Below are 24,341 nucleotides of genomic sequence, written 5' to 3'. Positions count from 1 at the left end.
ATTTATTTGATGGCCAGTGCTTGTGCTTTTTCAGGCTCGTGACTCAGTTTACTGTCTCTAGTTGGTATTTAGGGATTACACTTGACTGGGATGATGCAGAGCAACACAGATGTACTTTGGTTGAGAAAATAGTGACAATGTAAACAACTGCCGGGTGTAAAAGTGACTCAGTTTAAATTGACTACACTCGAATAGCTACGACCTCTTTCAGGCATGAGTTGATTTGACGTTGCTTTTCTGTGGCCCTGTTTCCCCCTGATTTTCCAAACTCAGAGCTCTCTGACTGCTCTCTGCTGTGGATAAGACATTCAATACAATTGCACATTTGTCATATCATCATGTGGTTCTAATATCAGGATTTTATTGGAACAGAGGGATTTTCTGGAAAGGCGTTAAGCAACAGTAAGTTGACATTTTGGCATAATGGGCTGAGTTTCATTCACAATCTTTTTTATGCCTGAAACTGTCAGACAAAACAAACTGTGACAAATATGTGAACGAGAGCTGCTTCATTTTCACTTTCGGTCAATTACAATTTATTGTTTTCACAAAAAAAAAATGCAAACATTAAACATCAGTGTTAGTCCGGTTTGGAGAAGCTCCATTTTGTATGAATGCGGTCAAACTAACATCATTAAATGTATTTTAAAAGTCTGGTTTTAGTCGGACTAGTACGATTTTTTTTTTCTTGTGTCATGGAAACATGCTTGCTGACTAATCACATGTACTTCACACTACCCCAAGATCAAAATGAAATATCACTTTGATATGCAGTATGTGTAGGCAAGGGACAAAGATTTTTGGTACCTGAACCTCTCTGATCGTAGTTTGAATAGCGCTGGACAATCTTGTCTGAGCAGGCTTTAATTGCATTCAGGTAAACATCTTAATCTTAATTAATATTAATGTCTGGTCCTGATATCTATCTGAAACATTTACAACTGCCCTAGTCATCAGACAACAGTATGAATTCCCAAACTGACCTTTTTGTAACATTTTAGAACATTAGTTCTAGTATGCATGGATGTTCTCTGAAGTTGATTGTTGTTGATAATACAGTAGCTGGTAATTCTGGAGTGCTCTTTGACAAATTGCTCAAATTTGTCGACAGCCTTCAATTCTATCTTTGCTTTATACATACATACTAACTCTTAAAGCAAAGTGGCGCTTTGGTGCTGTGCTTTTGTTCACCACCTTCTGTAACTGCTTTAGCATTGACTAACCATTGTGGTGTGGCAATGTCAGCCGTGGAAAAAGGATTAAAGTCAGTTTAAGTGACTGTATTCAAGTCACATAAAACTCAACAGGGAACAGCCAACTCAATGGGGTACACAATGCCCCATTTTTTTCTGGAATACATTGAATTGGATCTCTTGATTTTCATATCCTCCTGTCCCTTCTCCACTCACACCACTATGGCAGACTGAATCAAGAAACAAGCCAGCAACATGAGCTGCTTGTTTGATTAATCTGACGTCTGCCAGTAAAAACAAGTAACCGTGTCCTTGGAGGCTGGTCTGTCTGTAGAAAAAGCAGACTGACTGTCTGTAGCTGTGGTACTTGGTGTCTCCTGTTAATACCGTAATGGAACCGGGGTGGTTTTCATGATGTGATGAAAGCCTAACCTTGCAGCGCCAGATCAGTATGGCAGTCCAGTAGTAATTAGTTATGATAGCACTGAAACTATATTCAACAGTGAATGAGGATTTGCTTTCCCACAGGATTACATTAGTATTGTGTGATTCTATATAATGACCTGATTCTGGAGTAGAATAAGAATTAGGTCAGAATTGATTATTTTGAATGATGATAATGGGCAGAGACTTTTTCCTTACGGTTCTCATAAGATATAGCTTATCAAAACTGGAATAACACACACGGTTGATGCATTTAGGGTTTGAATCGCTCCTGCAGATATATTTGAATCATTTAGATTCAAATGGGTCGATGCCTGCACACATGCTCAAAAGCCATCTTTTTGCATTTTAGTCTTGTATACAGATTTCTGGAATTCTGTGGATCATAAACAGGTAGCGAGATCAAGAAGACATTGGTTGATATCTCTCCAGAAGGATAGCTTGGGTCTCTGGGAGAGGAGATGTTGGTTAAGGGTTTTCGGTAGAGAATGCAAGTGCCAAAAGGTTTGTATTGACTAGTAAGTTGTTGATTTAGACTTGGCGTAACTTCCCAGTGGTGAAACAGACTTGTATTGGTAATGGCAGTGGCGGTGCAGAGTGACTTTCCTTCTGTTAGTTGCTTGGTGAAGCCTGAAAGGTAAGTGAAAAGAGGTTGTGACAAGATCCACAAAAATTTGACATAAACTTGAGTGACATGAAAACTTGGCCGGTGCTGTACCACTTAGAAGAACAAACAACTGGTGATGAGAGGAGAAATGACTGAAGCTTTTGAGCAGTAGACACAGGATCGGCCACAGGTGAGGATGATGAGTGATCAAGGCACCACCAGCTGTCACGGCCCCTGGGAAAAGGACCTACACACACAAGAAGAGAACATGGAAAAAAAACATGAACCCTGATACTTAAAGCATTTCTAGACTGTCGCTCTGCTCTAATAAAATCCTGACTTTGTAACTGCTGTGTCATCAACAAGATCACCATTCAAGTAACTTGAAAACATATGCTTGTAACAGTACAATTAATATAACTGCAATACTATACCTAAGAGAGTATTTTTCTCTCCAGTTTTCACATTGATAGCTCAAGACTTTTAATGACCCCAAACTATTTTTGTTCATTTTTGTCATAATGGTGGGTTGAAGTGTGTCGTGGTGGTGAAGAGAGGACCCGGATGCAGAAATTCCAAATAATACTTGGTTACAAAGTTACAAACAGTCACCAGTTACAAACCTGTAACTGATGTTTTATGACTTTTGTTTTTTTATGTAGAGAATATTTATGATTATCTATTGTTGCATGAGTAAAGTAAATAGCTGCTAGCTAGCAACATACAAAACTACAATAAAAAGGAAGAAAACTATGTTGTATTGGCCAAATCAGTACAAAGCTATTAAATCCTCAGAAATTTTCAAATTATTCTCTAATATAATCTTCTGTTGATTTCAAGCCATAATATGGTAATTTATGGTCCTGCTGTTTTGCACTATTATTAATGTTATAAGACAAAACTCTTCACTTTATCATTGGCAGATGTTTTGTTGTCAGACTCTGAACAATACCTTAGTGTCTGCGCCTGTCCCTGTGTGCCTCTGCTGCAGTATGTCATGTTGTACCTATTGTGTTTTTACTGCATATAACTATAAATCTCTCGCCTGTGTCTCTGCTAAAAATGTTACATGGTTCACCTCAAGATTATGGGGGTTGCATCAGCTTATTTGTCCAGAGGGAGAGACCCTAATAGGGGCCTAAATGAGGGGCGACCTGCCTGGAAGTTCCAGACTCACCCTGCGCTGCTTAAACTCATGATCAGGAAAACTCTAACACCGACAAAAATAAGCATCACTGCAGTCCCAGACTTGAAATCATTGTAATGTACCAGCATGTAAGTCCAAGTTATATCCAAGAGATAGACGCACACTGTTCTACTGGTAGAGGATTAGCTGCCCTGTTGCTCTAGTTTTCTACCTTTGAAAATGATATTCTTAGAAGACATTTAGAAGATTTTTTTATGACTGTTTTGTTATTTTTCCATATGACAAACAACTGTGTTTGCTACTTAAGCTGCTTTCCTGCCCATTGAGTTTTTCCAGAAGGAAATGACATCACATATCATTTGTGCTCAAGCGCTCACACACAAATGCACTTGGAGTAAGCTGTGCTTCCTTCCGTGTTCTGTCAACTGTGATTGTTTCCCCTGCAGCGTGACCTCACTGCAGGGCACTTCCTCTCGCTGGGGGTCATGTGATATAAGTCAGTCAGCTTCCTAGCCTTTGCTTCTCTCTACTTTGATCTGAACTTTACAGAGAATGAGATACACCAGGATGTTTATGTAAACGGTCAGCATGAAAAGAATCGTATGCACACATCCACATTGTCTGAACTGCAGTTGTTAGTAGAGCACTGCTGAGAATATGCGTCATTTGAGGGGGGGATTCAAGTCATCAGAGGTCACACAGTTCAATTCAGAGAAACATAGCATATGCCAGCTCAGGAATTTTACATCACAAGATAATTGCATTCTTATATAGAGAGGGATCCAACAGTTCCCCTGTGACAACGTACTTGAGACAGGTCAGGATGAAAACATTTAACAGCAAGGGCCTGTCATAGGGTAACCCCGTGTCTTCTGATAAGTAGGTTGCTCACAACTTGAACACATGACTACGAGTTAAACAGGTCTACTGTATTTTTTTGTTTGGCCGGCTTTTGGAATTGTTTAGCTTATGTTGTTTTGTGTTTATAGTATTGAGGCACTATTTCAGATACCTTTGTTAGCACTAGCAGTACCATTAGGTCAGTCATTTAAATCCGATTGGAGAGCGTCCATATGATTTTATAGAACAGGGTGGGCTGTATCACGAATAATTCTCCCTGTACAATTCACCCTTGGCACAAATGCCACACGTCACTTTACAGGAGGACAAAACAAAGCCAACCACTGAATTATCTTTGATCGAAGTGTCCTTCTTCTACCAGGCCCTGCAAATTTTACAGGACCTCAAGCGGGAACAAGAATCAGGATGGGCAGCTTCCTACCATGACAGTTTGTAAAAACGCACATGCATTCTTAAACAATTTCCCATCATTCCCATTTCTCATTCCCTTTTGTTTCAAATTCATTACATGAGGGCAAAAAATAGTGTACAGATGCTATACACTACATCTGTTGACATGGGACCATGCATTGTTGCCTGGAGCCAGCTCATGTGAAGCTGATGGTGCTGCTGGTTGCTACCAAAAGCTACATCTAGCTATCATTAGCTACAGCTAGCATTGGCAGCTCTTTATTGGGATTCTCTGACCAGTTGAGATTGCCTGTTGAGCATAATACCCTCTACTCTGAAGTTACAAGTCTCTTTTTCTGCCTGACCCACAGGGTTTAGGAGGTAATCGTAAAATATCTCCAGAAACAGAATGTGAAAGTTGAATTCAGTTTCAACAGTAAACTTGTTGCTTGATTTTTAGATATATGCATGCCAGCCACAATAGTGTGTCACCAAGGCTCTAAAAACAGTAATTTAGCAACACTTGTTTTGTTCTAACATATCTAATTGCTTTTGGTGGGTAATATAAATTCATTATTAGTCTATTGAAGATCATTATATTGTTTCAGGTGAAGTTAATGCTATTGTAAGTGGATACAGTGTAGTATATGTACAGCTCTGTCCATGCACACTCCACTCTACAACCTACAGCATCCAAAGGATCCGCTGCCCATGTCCTGCAGACACCATCGGACATCATTGTCCATGACCTAACAAGGCAGAGATATTTTGGTGGCAACACAAAACTGAGTAGATTACCAATAGTACTAATATTGGTGAGTAAGTGTAGGAAAACACAGACAAACATGTTCTGTATGTTATGGCTTCAAACCTAGGATGTAAATCATGTAAAATTGCTTTAACTTAAGAAAAATTTATAAATAAAAATATAACCTGATCATCACTTAAGCCTGGAGACACTGGAATTATTTTGGCTCGCATCTGGTCCAACCCTATGTGCTCACTAGAACAAGATAGGGAGCCTTATCCTGATAAGCAGGCCTGCTGTTCATCACCTCATCAAACACTGAAAAGAGAGCACTATCAAGTGTCTATAAACAGAAAGGCTTGGCCACATGCAATCAGAAATAGAACACTGCTTGTCACTTTTCAGACACCCATTTCAAATTTAAGATATTTTCAGCTCCCTTCCATGTAGAAACCTAGCATAAGTATTTCTAAACAAAATAAGAAGCAAGATAGTTGAGCTGGAGTCCATTTTGACACTGACAGATTGGGGTTTGGAAACAGAGAGTTGCTTTCATGTTAACTCTGAAGACGAACTTCCTCCATTTTACAGCAACAAGACAGCGGTAAGGTCAGTAGACAGAGCGGCTGACCATAAATTGTGTCCTTATCGGTGGGACGATGGGACTGGTAGGTTATCAATAGAATCACATCCAGTAACCTCATTTTGGAGCTCCTTTAGTGTTTTGTTGTGATAAGGGAGAAAAATGTCTAACCCACCTGAAATGGATTTGCCTCTTTATCATCTGTTTCATTACTAATGGTACTTTCATAGCAGTAATGAAAATGGAAAGGAAATCAATGTTATGTCTAGAGCTGCTTTTTGAGAAGAAATGTGTATTTAAGGGGTGTTTCTGAGGAGACACTTCATGTAGTGCCATTGTGTCTTTTCTTCCTGTTGTTATGGTGAAGAACAAAGAGATGTCGTCTTTTCAGTCCAGCAGATGCTTTATGCAGTACTGGAATATGTCTTTGAATTTCCTAAATAAACCGACTGTCTTGAGCTACGTTTGTTTTTGTAACTGAGGTGTAGCCATTCTTATAGCAAGAGCAAGTAAGGCCATTTGTCTTTAATTTAGATTGACCTTCTGAGAGTGGGGAGGAGGGGCCTGCAGAGGGTGGAGGGTGATTTGTCTCTGCCTGTCCATAGGTCAAAAAAGAGCACACACAAACACACTTTCTTTATCTCAGACCTTTTTTTGTCTTATTTTTAGTTGTCTCTAAAAACTCTCTCACAGACACACACACACACACATGCACCCTCAGGCAGAGGCATATCCGAGGTCAATCCTCTCCCAGTGTAATTACTGTGGACTGATCCCAGATCATTACTCAGTGTGACCTGTCGGCTAATTACCCCGGAAACAAAAAAAAACAAAACCTGGGAGACAAGAAAAGGAAGGAGAGGTTTTTTCCTATGTGCTTGTGAGGAGGTGCTGCTGCTAACTGAGGATAACATCACAGTTAAGAATCCAATGTGGAGTTTGTAGTTTTCTGGGATTTTGGATCTTAATTAACACTTTTATGATGATTTTGGTGATTCACTAAAAAATGACACAGGAGTGATGATGCTGAATGATCATAGATAACTGCTAAATCAAAACCACCAGTGTAATTTTGCATAGGTTGTTAGCAAAACAGCTCTTACCTGGTCCTCTGGGATGTCTTGTGATATATTTCAGCAACATATTGGCAGCAGATCCCGTGAATCTTGAATGTTATGCGATGTTGCCTCTTCAGCTCAGACTTGTTTGAGGCTCAGTAAAATTAGGATTTGGAGGTCGGGTCAACGGTTTGGCCATATAGTCCCGATGGGAGTAGCCACTGGGCAGCTGTAGCTTAGAGGTTAGAATGGCTGATAGTTGGGGGGGTTGGTGGTTCGATCCCTGGCTTCTGCAGTCCACATGTTGAAATGTCCTTTGGCAAAAGGCTGAACCCTGCATTGTCCATGATGTGTTCAGCGTGTGTCTCATAGAGATTAAGCACTGCTTTGGCTTTAAATAAAAACAACTGTATATCACTGTAAATCTCTTTCACATACACCTAACTTGTGCCAACTCCTTCTCATCCTGCTCAGCATTTGAAGAAGTCACAGGGGATGAAGTAGTACTATTGAATATCAATTGGACGCTAAGAAAAATAATAAAAAATCTCCTCAGATGATGGCCTTTTACTGAAGCACAGATTCTCAAATAAAACGACCTCCTATCAACTTTTATGAAGCTCTTTCCTCGACCTCACTGGAAAACATCTTGTGGTTAAGGAAAGATGATAGGAGAAATTCATTAGGATTTAGGAAAAGGCAGCCTCACTGCAATAATCTGACCACACTTACTTTAAGATGTGGTGTGGGTCTACACTGAAATTATGGATGTTCAATAGATATTTCACAAAAAGTTCTTTAGATACTTTGTTTTAATGTTATTACTTTGTTATACAGAAGCTATATCATATATATCAAAATTGTATGAAGATATACAGAATATCTATTATCAATGTTTAAAATAGGAAAGAAAAGTGGAAAAAAGAAAGCATTTCACAGGCTGCTTACACTCACCCTCCTTTATTCACGATGGAACGAATTGTCTCCCATCCTTCATAAAGGATGGTCCAATGATTCCAAGACATAACACAGAAAACACTGAAGCTCCTCTCCTTATTATTTAGAGAATTTGATCAGCTTTTATCATGGTTGCTCCTTAGATACATCTGGATCATTTCACACAGTTACACACCATCTTAAGCAAAAAAAAAGACCCTGTATTTTTGACTTAGCGGTCACTTGAAGTCAGTGAGCCTCCAGTTTGTAACATCTGTTATTTCAGTTAAAAAATGCCCTGCAGTGATAAAAGTGAAAGTCACTTCTCACTGTATTGATTGTATTGATTAGGATTTCCACTGTTCCTGTACTTCCCTCACAAGCCACCAGGAGGCAGTGTATGACAGAGAAAAGCTGTTTTATTTGACTGTGTGGTTGTCAAGCAAAATAAAGCTGCATTTCTTCCTTTTTATATTCAACTTCATACACAGTGAAAATTAAACATGTTACCCTCAGTATCGCAGTATTTTCCTTCATGGCTGGAGCCTGATGAAGAAAACAGCTCCAGGAACAGAAACTTGGACCACAGAAGTGTAGTCAGAGAAGAAAAGCATTGGAACGGAAATCGCTTTTTTTCTGTATATATCCGATGAAAGTTTTTAACACTCCTCTATATCAGTAGGACAGATATATTTAAGACACTGCTTTGCAGCTCTTTGAAGTCTGCAGACACTACCAAGACTTAGGATGAAATGCTTTTCTTGTTTGCAATGAATATCTTACTCTGAAGGACGGGGGTGGAACTCACTAATGGGAAAGGGACAGCCCTTCTAACCCAGATAAATAGACACGTATACACATACAGAGTTCCACTTTGTCCCAGATAAGGCTTTCGGAAGTTTGAGTTTACTTTGAGCATCTGGGGGAAGTCAAGGGTTAAAGAAGTTTCCCACCACTGCAGAAAGACCTTTGTCCCTTTCAGTCATTCTGCCAAATCCCATAACTATGGCAGACACCCCTTCATTCAGTTTTTCGAGCATAAAGTGGTCCTCAACACACAAATTTCACCTTTTAAAAGTATTTGAAAAAATTTGTGCACATTCAAGCGCACACAAATTTTCCTGACTTTTGACAACATTTTCACACCTTCTCCTCCTTTAGCAGATTTTAGATAAGACCTTAACTTTGACATGAACCCATGCATGAATGCACATTCACACAACACACAACCGTCAATCTCATCTTGAGATGAAAGACAGACAGTAGGACGAGGGCCATCTGTGCCTGATGGGGCAAAGCAAGATAATTTTGGTCATTAACGTAATTTATCTCCATGTGATCTTTGTTGTTTATCCAGATATGAGACTGTGCTGTTTTCCTTGTCCAAGAAACAGGCGGGGAATTATGTTTCTTATTGTCACTGTGAAAATGAGTTGAAAAAAAAAACAAACATCTTGACTCCTTAGTGATCACCAAGTTTGAACATATTAGGACATTTGAACTGATTGAAGATTTAGATGAGTGGAGATTTACATCTCGGGAAGTTTCCATCAAGAAAAATACATATGAAGTCATTTTTTTCTTAGTGTTCTCAGCTGATGGATTTGCCCCCACTGGCTGGCAGAAAAATATACTAGAATTGTGTTGTACCAGTGTGTGTGTGTGTGTGTGTGCGTGCGTGTGTGTGTGTGAGTATTTGTGCAGACAGACATATGGTCTTCTGTGTCACATTTCTGCCATCTGCAGAAACCAGTAGACGAGGGAGGAGAGGGACTTATGTGAGGGTGTATGTCTGTCTAAAAATGAAAGAAATAAAAGGGTGCAGGCTTGAACTTTACATTGCACCAGATATAGTACCGAGCAAAAGTATTTAGTCATCCCTCATGTCTTTGTATTTTGCTTCCAAAGACTTTCTTTTAATCCTTTAAAGTGGTCATGATCAACAATTGTCCAGGTTGTGAGGGATTTTAAAAGTTTTTCTTTGGACAATGGCTGCTTTTTCATTTGTTCTCAGTCCAGTCCCAGCTGACCCTTTTCAGAGGAATGTGTTTTTGTTTATTGGACTTGGTAAATGGACTTGTACTTGTATAGCGCTTTTCTAGTCTAACTGACCACTCAAAGCACTTCATTACATGCCACATTCACCCCACTCATACAGCACGTCTTAAGATACACATAACTACGTGCTTTCTAATCATTCACACACATTCATACCCCCAATGATACACTAGGGGGGCAACGTGGGGTTCAGTGTCTTGCCCAAGGACGCTTCGACAAGTATCCTGGGGAAGCCAGAGTCAAACCACCGACCTTCCGATTGGTGGGCGACTGCTCTTCCTCCTGAGTTACAGCCGCCTTATACAATACAATTATTAAGCCACATAAACATTGATCTATGAATGATTCAAGGAAAAGGCATCTAAACTTAAAGGATGAACCAGTGTCGTGTCTACCCATCACAGGCAACTTGTATCTTTTGACAATTTATTACAGGCAAGTTACTGACAAATTGTGTTCCCAATTTGTTAGCCACATCCATGCAAAATGCCAAAGATGACACAGTTTAAGAGGCATAGAGTTTTTTCTTTTTTGTTTAACCAAGGCAGTTTTTAGCTATTAGCTGACAGCTTGGCATAGCCTTGCATTGTATGTTGCGTATTTTCAAGATATTTGAAGAAACTGGACAACTGGAGGACAAAAGAAGGAGCAGGTCTAAAAAACTATCTACAGCAGGTGAACAGCTTCTGAATGTGATGTTCTTCAGAAAGGGCAAACATTCAATCCAATTCAATTTCAGTTGATCTTCTATTCACTGAAGCCTCATCAGAAATAGTCTGGTCATGGAAGGGTGACTGTCTTCTTTGGGAAGGGAAACAGGGAGGCTGATACATGCCAAATGTCTCAAGAACTGGACTGAAAATCAGTGGCAACAGGTCTTGAATCATGAATCCTCCCCAGAGCCCAGATCGCAGCATTATTGAAGCAGTCTTCAATAAGCATCATCTTAACAGAGAACAGAGCAAAAGGGAGGCAACATCCAAAGAGAAGCTTCAAGGAACCTGGAGAACTATTCCTGAGGGCTATTTAAAGAAATGACACAAAGCTTGTCTAAGTGAGTTCAGGCTGTGTTGAAGAATGAAGGTGCTCATACCAAATACTGACTTTCAAGCTCATTAGAATTGTATAAACTTTGCCTGTCTCTGTGGTCAAACAGACCAGTGCAACAGAACAGGTTTGTGTGACAAGAATGTTGATGCACCAATAACAAAGATCAAGGTTAACTAACTAGTTTGTTTAGATACTGCAGCTGGCTTGATTTTAGTCAAATACATTTCCCTGCATTAAAGTCATTGCCATTAATTCATCTTATCTTATCTCAATCTTATGTTTGCATCCGCAATTTAGGGATTTAGATCATTTGCCAGCAGCTTTGTAGTAATCCAGCAATGATCTTTATGTAAAGAGAAATGCCATCATCTCTTTGACAAAAGACCTGTCAGTGGAGTTTGGAGGAACTCCTGGTGAACCCCTCCCCTCTTGCCTGGATGGCGTGAAACAGTTTGGTGATCTTGCACAGCAGACTGCCCATATCAACATCACCTGGGAAAAGGGGAGGCAGATGAATGGATGAAGAATTCACAACTGGATGGGGCAGGGGTAACTTGTGTCTGATGTCTTGATACACAAAATTAAATTCACTACTGGGTGATGTGGTTGTTGTTCACCCTGACAAAATCTCAGTTAAAAAATCATGGTTGATGATCTGTAAAAGCCTAAGTTCTTCCTCTGTTATTATCCGCCTCCTGCTCTCTGTATTTTTGGGGTTTGTATCAGAGATAATTAGCGCCAAAACTTGGTTAAATGTTTCTGGAAGACATGCAGCAACTGCACAGATAGTTTAATCACAGAGCTGCTTCAGTTTTCTCTTCTTTTTTTGGGACTTGAGTCATCCTCAGCCCCCGCAGATCCAGCGAGGTGGCCAGGGATTCCCCAGAAGACTGATCCCATGGAGTCACTGTTTATTGTTCAGTGGGGAAGGCATTGACTCCAAAACATCATGAGAAACATCCTTGAGCGTGTGTGCGTGAGTGTGTGTGTGTGCATGCACTGGAAAGGGTAGTTAGTTCGAATAGCTCTTGTTCAACTAGATCTGTGGAGAATTTACTAGCAGCTGCTGCAGTGAAAAAAACAGTAAAGCTGGATTTTTAAGCAAGAGAGACGTAACAGAAAGGGACTAAGAAGAGAGATGACTTCTACTTGCAGTGAGATATACAGCAACCACGGGACTGACATCCTTTGTGAGTATCTGTTTGGTCGTTCTTGTTTGTTGAGGTAGAGTAGGAAAACAGAGGACAACTGTTCCCAATGAGGCGGAACAAATCAAAGCAGATATGAGTAATAATAAATTCACTGACAGATGTATATTACACTTTTTTAAAATCTCTATTTAAACATATTTTAGTATTAAACCTGCTCTTGAGACACTGTTCTGCACATCATCTTAACATTCTTGTTTTGGTGACTTGTACCATAGAAACAGGTTTTCACCGCACAGTCTCTGTGATTGAGTTGTAAAGAGAACTTTTTTTAAACTTATGACAGCTGAAAGTGAAAGGTAAAGGCTGCAGGTCTTTCTAAGTCCTTGATACTAGCTCTTAGTACAAGGTAGTCCAGCTGAGAAAACGTTGGTGGCTTACACCAAAGCCAGACTCTTCCCCATAAATAAATACTCAGACCACCAAATCTGCTCAGCTTATCTATCTTCTCTGGGGTCATCATATAAAAACAGCAAAAAGCTGATGGAAAAAGCAAACACAGGCCAAAGTTGTTGAAACATTGTGATAAAATTTTCAAAAAGGTACTTCAAGAATAAACCGGGAGGAGTGAAGTATTTTACTGCAGAGTGAAGTAGCTCCGGATATACGTGTGAGTGATTTCAGCCAAAGAGGATGAAGCTGAGTCTTGGGGGCCACTACGGGGTGTCCTCACTCACCACACATGCTGTCTCCATTTGCACCACAGGGAGCAGAGAAACCGCAGCAGAAAAACACAACAGGAAGTCTCTAAGAGACCCAGCTATCTTCTCTGCAGATATCCAGGCCAAGCCAGATGTTCTTCCTCTTTCCCGCTTCTCCCTCTTGTGCCTCTCTTTTCCAGCCACCCCCATCCTTGTCTCCGCCTCCTGTTTTATCTCTTTCTTCCTGTCTCCTCTTTCCTCTACATCCTTCCTTCTCTCTGCTCACTGCCTTCCCCCGTGTTCTCTCCCACTCTCAGCGAAAATGTGTCCCTGAGTCACTTGAGCTGCTGAGTCACGGAGGTGACTCTTTTAATCAGCTCCATATGAGCTCGGCACTGATTGTGTGGCCCACAGCAATCAGCCCTGACCTTTGGGCCAATTACGGATTCTGCCTATTGGCCTTATAGTATGCCTTTTATCACCACATAGTAGTCTGGGGTTTCGTCTTTAGCTGACAGGATTTGATGATGTGAACTAAATTAGCTACTATGTCTAATTGGAAAAAAAACAAACAAAAGAAACTAAAATTCCTTAATTTGAACATTCTCCCTGAAATGGTTTCAGTGTTTGTGCCCAAAATATAAGAACATGCACATATATTTCAGTATTTCAAGATTTAGATTAAGATCACCTACATTGTATTCAAATGTATTTTGCACACCCTCTGCTCAAACATGCCTTTTAAGTTTTTTGCAGGCCTATCTTAACATACGGCAGATTTCTTATTTGATCTTCTGTTCCCACCAGAAAGAGCAGCTTCAGACACTGTTGTGTCATAAGGTTCTGAGAACATTGCTTCTTGTTGTGTGACAACTTTATGGAAATCGTTTTTCTTTGATGTACTGAGACATATGACAGAAATTTGTCAAAAGTTACCACTCCAAAAAGAGTATATTTCATGCTTGTGTGACAGTGAAACCATTTAACGTTGTCATGTATCCACATTTAGAGTTGGGCTTGGAAAATTTGAGAAATTTAACATGCTTATTTAAAGAAAAACTCATTTTGAGAGAAAGACCCCATTCACTGATGAAACACTGACAAATTACAGGGGAAACCATCAGGGTGCAAATTATGAGTTTCTACTCAGACACAGTCCAGAAGTTTATATTAAAGGTTGTCTGCTCAGCTGGCTTTTACTTTGTTTGATACTCTCAAACAATGAATTCCCGATCAGTTTAATGCAAATTTGGGTTACATAAAGTTCATGGTAACATTTACTTGGGATGCCTTAACAAGGATATCATTGGAAAAAACAGACAAAGAAAAAAGGAAGAAACAGTTGATGGAAATGGAAACTTTTAACAGCAATGTTCAAATAGTGTGAAGCACAGATTACCTGCTGCACACCGACTTTTATACAGACACTCTCATAACAAAACCACAGCCAAGTGAAATGATTCAGTTCTAGTAATGAGAGGAAGGAAGCGTTTCTGCTGAATGCTATGAAAACCTCTCTCAGACCTTAGGCTTGTGCACTGATGGAAAAAAAACGTTAAGCAGTATCAGCACAGGAACAAATAAATCACTCACTTCTTCCTGTCACTCAAATCCTTTGTGAATCAAAATCTTTTCTTGTTCTTTGATCATAAAATTTATTACTAGAAGATATCTCTTCACATGTCGACTGTTGTATCTTGTATTTGGATTTGAGTCCCATTCTGTGTGGATAGCTGGGGGACGGGAAGCAGGAGTGATGCAGATTTCCAAGGAACATTTGGGATTTGGAAACAATTTAATTTGTGTTGCTGCCAATATTGAATTTAGTGCAGCTTTACTAAATCAAGTTGGCTATGTTAGGCTTTTAGGAACTCCTCTCTTAAAGGAATAGTAGCTTCTTGAGAGTTAGATTGAAAGCCACTCTTGATTGATACCACTGTTGTGCTTGTCCCTTAAGTGTAAGCTGAGACTAGTTAGCTTAGTTAGCATAAAAGCTGGAAGCTATTTTTGGCTACACTAAAATGTAAATTAATTGACTTGATGCTCCTGGTAAATAGCTTCCAAAATATGCAAGTGACTAATGTACTGTATTCAGTTTGTGAACTTTAATTTAGAAGTTTTGCGTTTTTGTCCTCTTGGTTTTTGAATCTCGATCTGATTCAAACAGAGAATCCATGGACTTCATCCAAGCCATGACAGTAGTGACTCGATAATCACAAAGTATCATAGCCTAAAGCATTGTTTGCCATAATATCTCATATCCTGTAAATAAATTACACAATCGATTTTTTTTATAGTGCTGAAGAGATAAAGGTAGCAACTGAGACTACAACTTATGCATTGGTTTCACGTTCCAATTTTATGTAATCATTTATACAAAGTCACAGGCTCAATATTAAACCAGCTTCATATTTCAATTAGATTTTATCGATGAGTTTAATTCTCAAGAATATGGTGCATACTAGTGAGGAAAGAAATTGAATTATCAAGTCGGCTTACTTGCACATTAATTGTGCAGACAAGATTGTGGTTGTCTGCCAACTGGAAGGTCCATGGGGCGATTCTTGGCTTCACAGATCCCTACATTGTCTCTGATAAATGGTAAATGGACTGTACTTATATTGCGTTTTTCTAGTCAAGTTGACCACTCAAAGCACTTTTACAGTACAAGCCACATTAACCCAGCCACCAATACTCATACTGCAGGCCTTTTTATACGGTGTTACAGGCTATATAGTGCTTTTTTTTTCTCTATCACACACATTCACTCACTGATGGACCCATCGGTAGACAACGTGGGGTTCAGTGTTCTGCCCACGGACACTTTGACATGTGGTCTGGGTTTAGTCAACCATCAACGTTCCAATCTTCCTGAGCTACAGCCACTTCCAAGGGGTACATCAGTGTGTGAATAGAAGTGATTGAGGGATAGAGAAAAAGCACTGTGTAGACTAAGAAGTGCTATATGAGTGTATATGTAAATAAGTGAATGTGGCTTGTAGTGTAGAAGAGCTTTGACAGCTCAGATAGACTAGAAAAGTGCTATATAAATACACCCCATTTTAGTCCAACATGTTTAGTAGCATTGACAACAGATAAGTGCATTTAGAAATTATTCTTTTATGTTGCGTTACTTCTCTATTTAGAAATGATTCGTGTTGAGTCATGAGTTTGATCATGTGTCAGGCACAACTTGAGGGATGGTGACGTGTGCTTTTGTGTGTCTTAGACAGAAAGAGTAAGCGACTGTTGAGGACTGAAGGAGAAAGACAAACAAATCTTTGTAGTTTGTGCAGACATACACTCACAAACATATGATTTAAAGCCCTCCTCTGTGAAACAAAGCAGTGAGAGGGAGGGAACAGATGGACACATTCGAGAGCAAGGAAGAAGGATATTACCATCTTGTCTTGTACAAACACACAAACACACACTCATATTGTATTTTGTTTGTATTTTCTATGTGACCATAAACACACACACAGCTTTTTCTCAAGTGGGGTTACTTAAGCACACGTGGTGTGGGTCATATCCACAATGTTCTCCATTCACTTTCTCTGAATGAGGGGTGTGACTGCAGAATGTCTTCCAAGCCACTTGGGATGGCAGTCACATGACTACATGTGGGTGTGGCCAGAGAAGCAGCAGCAGCTTGGCCCAGCCTCACCAGCTGGAGCTGTAATTGAGAGAGGAAAAGAGTGAGAGAGGAAGAAAGAGAAGGAGAGGAAAGGGTTGGGTGAGTTGTCAATTCTTATGTTTGCTGTGTACTTTCTGTCTTGTAGTAAGAGTTGCGAAAATTTTAAAGAAAGGAGGAAAAGTAAGGTTTGAAAAGGAAGAAAGAGAAATGCTGAGGAGTACTGGAATTGCTGTGTTGAGGCTTTTACTTGTCAGAGTTAGTTTGCCAGGTGTCTCGAAGTTTTTTCGCCTGAGAAGTGGAGATTTAGCATGTTTTGGCAGATCTGTAGAGAGTCCCCCATTTAGTTTGACAGCTTTATACTTACTAAAATATCTGCTCCTTTTCTATCTTATTGTTCAACCACTGAGGATCGTTGGGGGGGGGGGGGGGGGTGGAGAAGCACCCCCTACCTCAGTATCCTCCTCCCCTCTCCTTTTCTTTCTTCCTTTCCCACCCATTGTGCCCTCAGCTCTGAAGCATGCGTGGATAGTCAATCTCCCAAAATGAGGCAGAGTGTTGACCAATCACAATAGCCCCTCGTACTCTTTAAATTTTTTCTCTCCATGGTTGTCTGCAGTACGGTTCTCTTCTTTAGCTTCACCTCTCATCACAACAGCCAGAGTTTCAGGCTCTACGCTGGATTAGCCACACACCAGCGGACCCAAGCTGTTTTGATGTGATTTAATTTTCAAAATCCATTGTGTCTGTTCTGTGAAAGGTTTGTTGCTTAGTAAAAAGGGAGTTAAAGAGTGGATCAGGTGATATTTTGAATTTTAGAGTTGCTCCCCCGCAGAAAGATCACCTATCTTCTTCTAATTCCTGTCAGTTGTATCTGATGGGAGGAAAATTAGGTTGTGGTCAATCACTTAGATTCAAGCCCTGGAGGCCAACCTGACTTTTGAAATCTCCCATGTGTTCAGTGCATCACACGGTCTACTTTTTATCCAGTTTGGATTTTTTTTTAAGTTGTGCTGTTGGATGCTACACTAAGAACCCCCAGTCAAGCCTTAGCTACAATCTTTCTCTTCCTTTAAAAGCAAATCATATTCCAGAGGTGCTTTTAACCTCACATGTGCAAAACTAAACTGCATGCTGCCCTTAAGTCACATTAGCAGTGGCACAACATTAACAGAGCATATTTTGTAAGAAAATGTATTCACATGTGTGCTTTTGCAATTAGATTAGATTAATTCAATTAGCTTCTTGATTAATTAACTATTTTAATCACCACTGATAAACACTTCATGATGATTGTTCAGGGCCAGCAGCATTAAATGAATACTGATTTTTTTTTTTTTTTTTTTTTGCCCCCTGAAATCAGAAGTCTAATAATTTAAACCTATTATTGCTGGTACAGACATTCATTTCAAACTTGAGTCTTTAAAGGGAAATTCAGCTGAGTATATGCTTAACGTCCTGTAGCCGTCATGTTGGACATTAATCAATTTAGGTGTTACTGACCAAAGAATTTGCCTGCAGGCAAAGGAGAGGCGTGAACATGTTTTACAGTAACAACTTGACTGACCGAGAATGTTCTTTCCTATATTACAGTCAGTGTTTGTAGACCTTTAGCTAAGTTTGTTTAAAGTTCTCAGTAGACTTGTAGTTTCTTTTCCTTTCTCTTCTGTTGGTTTACGTGCAGTTTTTGTAGTCAGAGGACACATTTCTGTTGACAAATCTTCTACTGCTTTACATGTATGTCAAAGCTGGGAGGAAGTCCGACAAGTCTCGTCCTTTCAGAGGTGACAGCTCGTTGGCTTGCCAACACCAGAGGGGACGAGGCAGAACATGCCACTTTGTGGTGGTCTCTTCTACTGCACTCTGACAGTATAATTAACTAATTATGGGTCATCTGTCAGTTTTTGATTCTGTGACTGGAAATAACAGCATCTGCTCTTTGGCATGTAGACAAATGCTTTGTGGTTATTTAAATCAGGATTGGTTTTCCTGTTGTACTTTTGAAAAAATGTTACAAACTAAGCAGTTTTAAATGCCAGCGGTTACTTTATCAAACAAATACTCACATAGCTATAAATAAGTTTAGTTATGGGCATCTTTAACCCTTTTTACACTGGTCAAAAACGTGTTTATTCAGCATTCAATTCCACATCAGGCTTTTCTGGTTTCAGCACTGATGGGAACACAACATTTGGGTGAGTGTACAAAATTTTAATCAGCGTGCTGTAATGTGGGAATTACTCACTTTTACTTTAACTGTAACATCACACAGAGTCGAGCATCAAAAGAGACAAGATCATTATTCCTACCTGAATGCCAGACATGTGGCAGCTCATTCTGTGTCCTGCTGTGTGTGGCTGACGTCTGCAAAAATGAATGAACCAGACCAGTTCATTTCAGAAAGTCGGCATTGTAAGAAACTGTGATCCAACGAAACAGCCTATAGGATACAGTGTGATATCATCTCCTCGTGTTGTTGTGGTTACAGGCTTGTCCCCTGAGAGGTAGCGTTAGTTACTCAACCAGTAATGAACCTGAATATGTTCTAACCCTTATTGCAATGATGATACACATACTGGCATTTGTAAAACGACCATTTGAGTGCAACACACGCTAAATGATAGTTCTCTCACCCTTGTGTGTCACTTTCTGAGTTTATGCCTGCAATCAAAGTGACAGACTTGCTTAAGAATGGGCGAACTAGTAAAGAAACGTTTTGCTGAACAGTGACCACCTTCATTAGAATTATATTGAAATGTAAACCAAAAAGGTAAATGTTTTATTTTCACCCTCTCTCGGGCATCTTAAGGCTATGATGTGGAGTGTATGGTGTGGAGAAAAAGTACTATCCCAAAGTAGGCTACAGAGGTCATGTCTGAACAGTGCGATGCCTCACTGATACGTCACTGTGGACCATTCAGAATTAAAGTATTTGAAAAAGTCGCCTGCTTTCCCACTTCATAAGTGGGGGTTTCTTGATTTACTGCACCATGGGCTGTGTTTGTCCTCTACCCTATACCAGTTCCCCCTGCTGCAGCTGTTCGCTGGTCCTGCGGCGGGACCCTCCTAGTTTCCCTTCCATGTTTCTCAGAACGGTTTAAGTTTTGAGTTACGAGTGTGGTCAGCTGGCTCTCACAATGGTACTCAGCACCACAGTATCTTCCACGCTGATTTGAGCTTCGGCGTTTCATTTTCTCAGTGTCTACTTACAAATATTATTCCAAACCGTGCTCAGTCTTGTTGAGTTTTTCAGCTCGTCTCTCTTCATTTTAACACTGCTCTCTTGCAGTGCCCTTAACCTCAATGACCCTCCACATGGAGCTCCCCCTCTTTGTCTCTTCTCTGTCTTTCAGAGGTGTTTTTAAGACTGGTCATTATTTACTCTGCCAGAAGTTTTTAAGTGGAGAGCTGCACTTCGACACTGAGCAGCACCATCTGCTTTGCTCTACATTAGGCCAGGGGTTGCATTCTCAAGGGGCCGTCACAAGAGACAACACTGAAAGATGAAGTTGGCCAGTTGCATTCTTCAGACTTTTTCCCCAAGTGCCACTTTCTGTTTGTGCCAGCACTGACTTCACACAGGCTGATCGTCTTACAAGGAGCTGTTACAAAAAACGCAAAGGGATTATTGATGATATTATTCCTTTGGTTTTAGAATTGATTTGAATGGGGGATTCAATGAAAGGGATTTCAACTGTTCTTTGTCACTGCCTACTTGAGCCTTTGCATCATGTTATCTCCATCAAATTTAACATACACATTCTCCTAAAAGCATGCAAAGGCCCTTACAGTGAAGTCATTATGCGAAAACTGTGAGATAGTGTAGCCAAACCACATGGCAAAAGGCTTTTAATGGAATCAGATCTGCAAAGCTAGGATAATAAATCCTATCATACGATCATATTTTAAAGCAATATTAGGCTTCATTCCAATTAGTTTAGTCACATCTATCTTATCGGTCTAAATCTATTGTGGTTGACATTCTTGCAAATGTTGCCTATGTACAGTATACTATACCGTGCTTCCCAAACTAGACAGTTTTGGGGTCATTTGTTATTGCCAGGTGGGAAAAACAGCTAACATAGGAATGCAGTTGGTATTGAATAAATCACTCGGATGAATGGTGTTCTGTTTCACATGCACATGTGTAGCAGGATGAGACTGCTTCTCCTTTAATTCCTTACTGACATTGCTCATAAAACTATTCCATAAAATAAAAGAGGATACTAAATCGTAAGTATTCATCCTTTATTCATGTGACACGCTTATGACTGTCAGTCAGCTCCTGTGCTGCTTTCCTCTTGCTGGACCAACCATCCAGACAGCACCAGACATAAAACTTAATGAGCTCTTCCTCTTCAGAGAGAGCCACCAAACGGCCGGTTGAAATGCCATCTCCAGTTTAGTGAAGAGGGAAAGGAGTGGAAAGGAGAGGAAAATGAATTTGCTTCAACTCATGGACACCATCATTTTAAAAGAATAACAAAGCAGTCAAATAGCAGAAAATGTTCAAGAACTGCTAGTAACACTGTACGAGTGAAAAAACAGACGTCTTCTTTTCCCAAAGCTCAACCCTTTAACACAACGAGAAAAAAACAACCCATGAGCCTTGTCTACAAACACCAGACCTCAATCGACGAGAACATATTATTTGAGTAATAACATAAAAAACAAACAAACTGACTTCACAATGAAAAACTCTAATTGCTTGAAATCGGAACGACCCAGCCAATGAGCTTTGTGACTGAAAATATCCAGGAAAGTGTTGTCCTCGTCGATCCATTTAGTGGGCAAGACCTGGACGTTTGGTGAGGTTTTATAGAGTTCCCCAGAAATCAAGTTATGATTTGTTAATTTGTTAGACTTGGGCATTCTGATGTACCTCCGTGCAACAAAGTTCTACTCTGTGAACCCTTCCGCAGGAAATGGAAGCATATGGTTTATTGTTGAGCTCTCATTTATTTGCAGTATCCTCATGACAAAAACAGGCTTTTCCAAACAATTAATCTTGAGACTAATGCACGTTAATGGGGGACTTTTATGGTGGGGAAATTTGGGTCATTTCTGAATATGGAGCTGAAAACTGATTATGGTCGAATATAGAATCCTACTACATTAAGCAGTTCCCTATGTCACATCATTAATTTCCTTTTACTTCTGTCTTTGCGTCGATCTTCTTGTCCTTCGTCTGTCTTCTTTCCCTTCCTGTACTGACGTCATCGGGGTCTGGCTGGAGTTTAACAATAACACATAAAAAAGTTCTTATATAATTTAAAGCAGAGCTGAAAAGTGGTGACGTGGTTTTCGTGGATCAATGAAAACCGAGTGTCTTTGGTTTCACGACCCTTCTCAGGAAAACAATCCTGGCTTTGTTTCTGGCGGTGGCACGGTCAGGTTTCACTCTGTTATTATTAAATGCAGGGTCAGACGTGATGTGCCTGATGGGACTTTAATGAAGGACTTGAGAGGGGAGTGTTGAGTTGTGTGTGAATGTGGAATGGGAAGGGGATTCTATATAACAGAAAACAGACAATTATATCTGATCGGAGGAGAGACCTGTATGTCAGCTGTGCAGAGGGGTTAGATTACAGGTCTTTGAATGGTAGTTGGTTTAATGCTTCAGAATAGCAGTTAATGTCTGTCAGCTAAATAGTCTGAAATCTTTCTGTAATCTTGGCATGACCTATGATGGTTGAGGCAACACTGTAGAAGTTGGATCTTGTACACTGTCACTTTTCTTTAGCCTAAAATGATTTATTTTCACAGGATATTGTCTTTCCAAAGTCCTCCACTGTCACATTGATTATTAATCTTTTCTTATCTTTATCCCATCTTATCTTAATTTTGCTTAGCTTAGCTTGGCTTTACTTTGTTTGGCTTCTCTTAGCTTAATTTAGTTTACCTTACCTTAGCTTAACTTGGCCTAGCTTAATTTAGCTTATCTATTCTTTTTATTTTACTGTGTACTCGTATAATCGTGACAGTGATGAAAATAACATTAAGAAAATTACTAAAAATGAATTAAGCCCATGCAGCAAAAATGGTTTGGCCCAATACATACCAAAATCAGTCATGCCAGAAGAAATAATTCAGCCCAGATATAATACGAGTCATTCCCGTGAGTTGGCCCAAGTACACTGGCTCAGGTCCAGATTCTGAAACTAGGCCAAGTGGGTATTTTGCCACCACAAACGGTCCATAATTAGTCAGAATGTGGTCAAATTTGACAGCTTTTAGCTCAGATCCAAGCCGATTTGGTTGTTGTTGTACCAACCCATGTGTTGTTGGGGCACATTTTTGCCACACGGTACGTTCTGGGCCAGTGGAAACTGTGTAACTGAATGGGAGTATTCATATCATTGATTTTCACATTGACACTTCCCCTGGAAAACCAGAAATTGGAAAAAAAAAAAGAATAAATAAATAAAAAACTAAAGTGTTTTAGCCCAAAATAGTATGCCTTCCCAAACCTAAGTAATTGCTTTTAGTGCTCAAACCTCACCAGGAAATCGTGTAACCCAACCCTAACACAGTGACTGTGAAGTGTGAACAACAAGTTAGGTTGAAAGAATGGAATAAATTAATTTGGAAAAGGAAATTGAGAAAATCTGATCTTATCAGGGTCTCGAACTGGTGTCACCTGCTACTCCAACTCCTTTCACCGAATGAGTCCTTTGTTTCTAATTAACATCCCAATGGTTGGGTAACATCACCAAAACGAAGGCAAATTCTGGCCTGGTCTGACCAATCTTTGATTTTAGCTGCTGCCAGAAGTCATATCAAGCACAGTGGTCCCTCTCTGACACCTATTTTAACACCTCTCTGAGAAACAGTGCAAAGTAGTTGCAGCACATACAGTCTTTAGCTAGCTCTTGCTGGAACAGTTCTCTAAAATATAGTTATATAGTAGACTCTTATATCCTCTGAGGCTGGAGGTCGTTGTAAGATGCATGCTCCTCAGTACAACTTTCAACCAAAGGGGCACAAAAAAAATACTAGGGTTGTTTTTTGGGGGGGAGTTTTATACTTTCTGTCTCTTGCTGGTGACTCCAGACACCCCAATATAAGCTCCAAATAAGCTTTTTTTTTAACATAATATGTCTCTTTTAAGCTTCAAATAGAACTAACAAATATGACATGACCGTGATATCATCAGGGTCTTTTCTCTGAAAAAAAACGTTATGCATCTTATGCCATAAGTAGTGCTTTATGCAGAGAATAACTTGATCCTAAAGTGTAGATTAGGCAACGTATGCCTTTAAGTTATGAAAACTGTTTTAGTGCAGATGTGAATGCTGTGGTTTGTTGCTGTGAAACCCTCTGTGACAAACAGGAAACCATGCATCTACCAGATACAACTAGCTTAAACTCATTCTTATATGTTCCTCATGCAATTCACTTTAAATGAAAACTCTTGTCACCACAAAACAGCAGTAAAATAAATTTGGGGGGAAAACTGTGCAGACCATGTACAAACAACAAGATGGCGTCTTGGAAAATATGTGGTCACGCGTGTAAATATCAGGGGTAAAACTCCTCGAAACTGCCCTCGTTTGAAAATGCACGACTTGTGACTTACGTAAACTCTTTGAAGGGATCAGTTCATTCATGCAAAGAAAACGTCTAACCTCATGTCCATTCGTTCATTCATTAAACATACTTTTGAGCATGACGAGGCAAAGAGAAGAAAAACCTTCATTAATAACACCTGTTTGCATTTTATGAAACTGTGCTTTTTAAGAGAGTCATGGCAGGAAGATTAAAGGCTTTCGGGGCAGCATAC

General features: G+C 39.8%; 1 protein-coding gene across 4 annotated transcripts in view; it reads left to right on the top strand.

The window, feature by feature from the left end:
* The window catches only part of septin9b (septin 9b), a 65,707-nt gene that overhangs the window by 22,424 nt on the left and 18,942 nt on the right, over positions 1-24,341 (top strand). The window contains exon 1 of one of the 4 annotated variants that reach the window (XM_072383447.1): positions 12,111-12,265. The exons of 2 other annotated variants lie outside the window; for them this stretch is intronic. In XM_072383447.1, coding sequence (XP_072239548.1) covers positions 12,214-12,265 — 52 coding nt within the window. In that variant the 5' untranslated portion in view covers positions 12,111-12,213. Of the gene's footprint in view, positions 1-12,110; positions 12,266-16,582; positions 16,661-24,341 lie in introns of those variants that run through there. One more of the 4 variants, XM_072383449.1, reaches the window with a different exon arrangement.

The sequence above is a fragment of the Leuresthes tenuis genome, unplaced genomic scaffold, assembly GCF_036924035.1.
Source record: "Leuresthes tenuis unplaced genomic scaffold, fLeuTen1.0.hap1 SCAF_4, whole genome shotgun sequence".
NCBI classification, from domain to species: Eukaryota; Metazoa; Chordata; class Actinopteri; order Atheriniformes; family Atherinopsidae; genus Leuresthes; species Leuresthes tenuis.
This window is presented reverse-complemented; position numbering and strand designations above follow the sequence as displayed.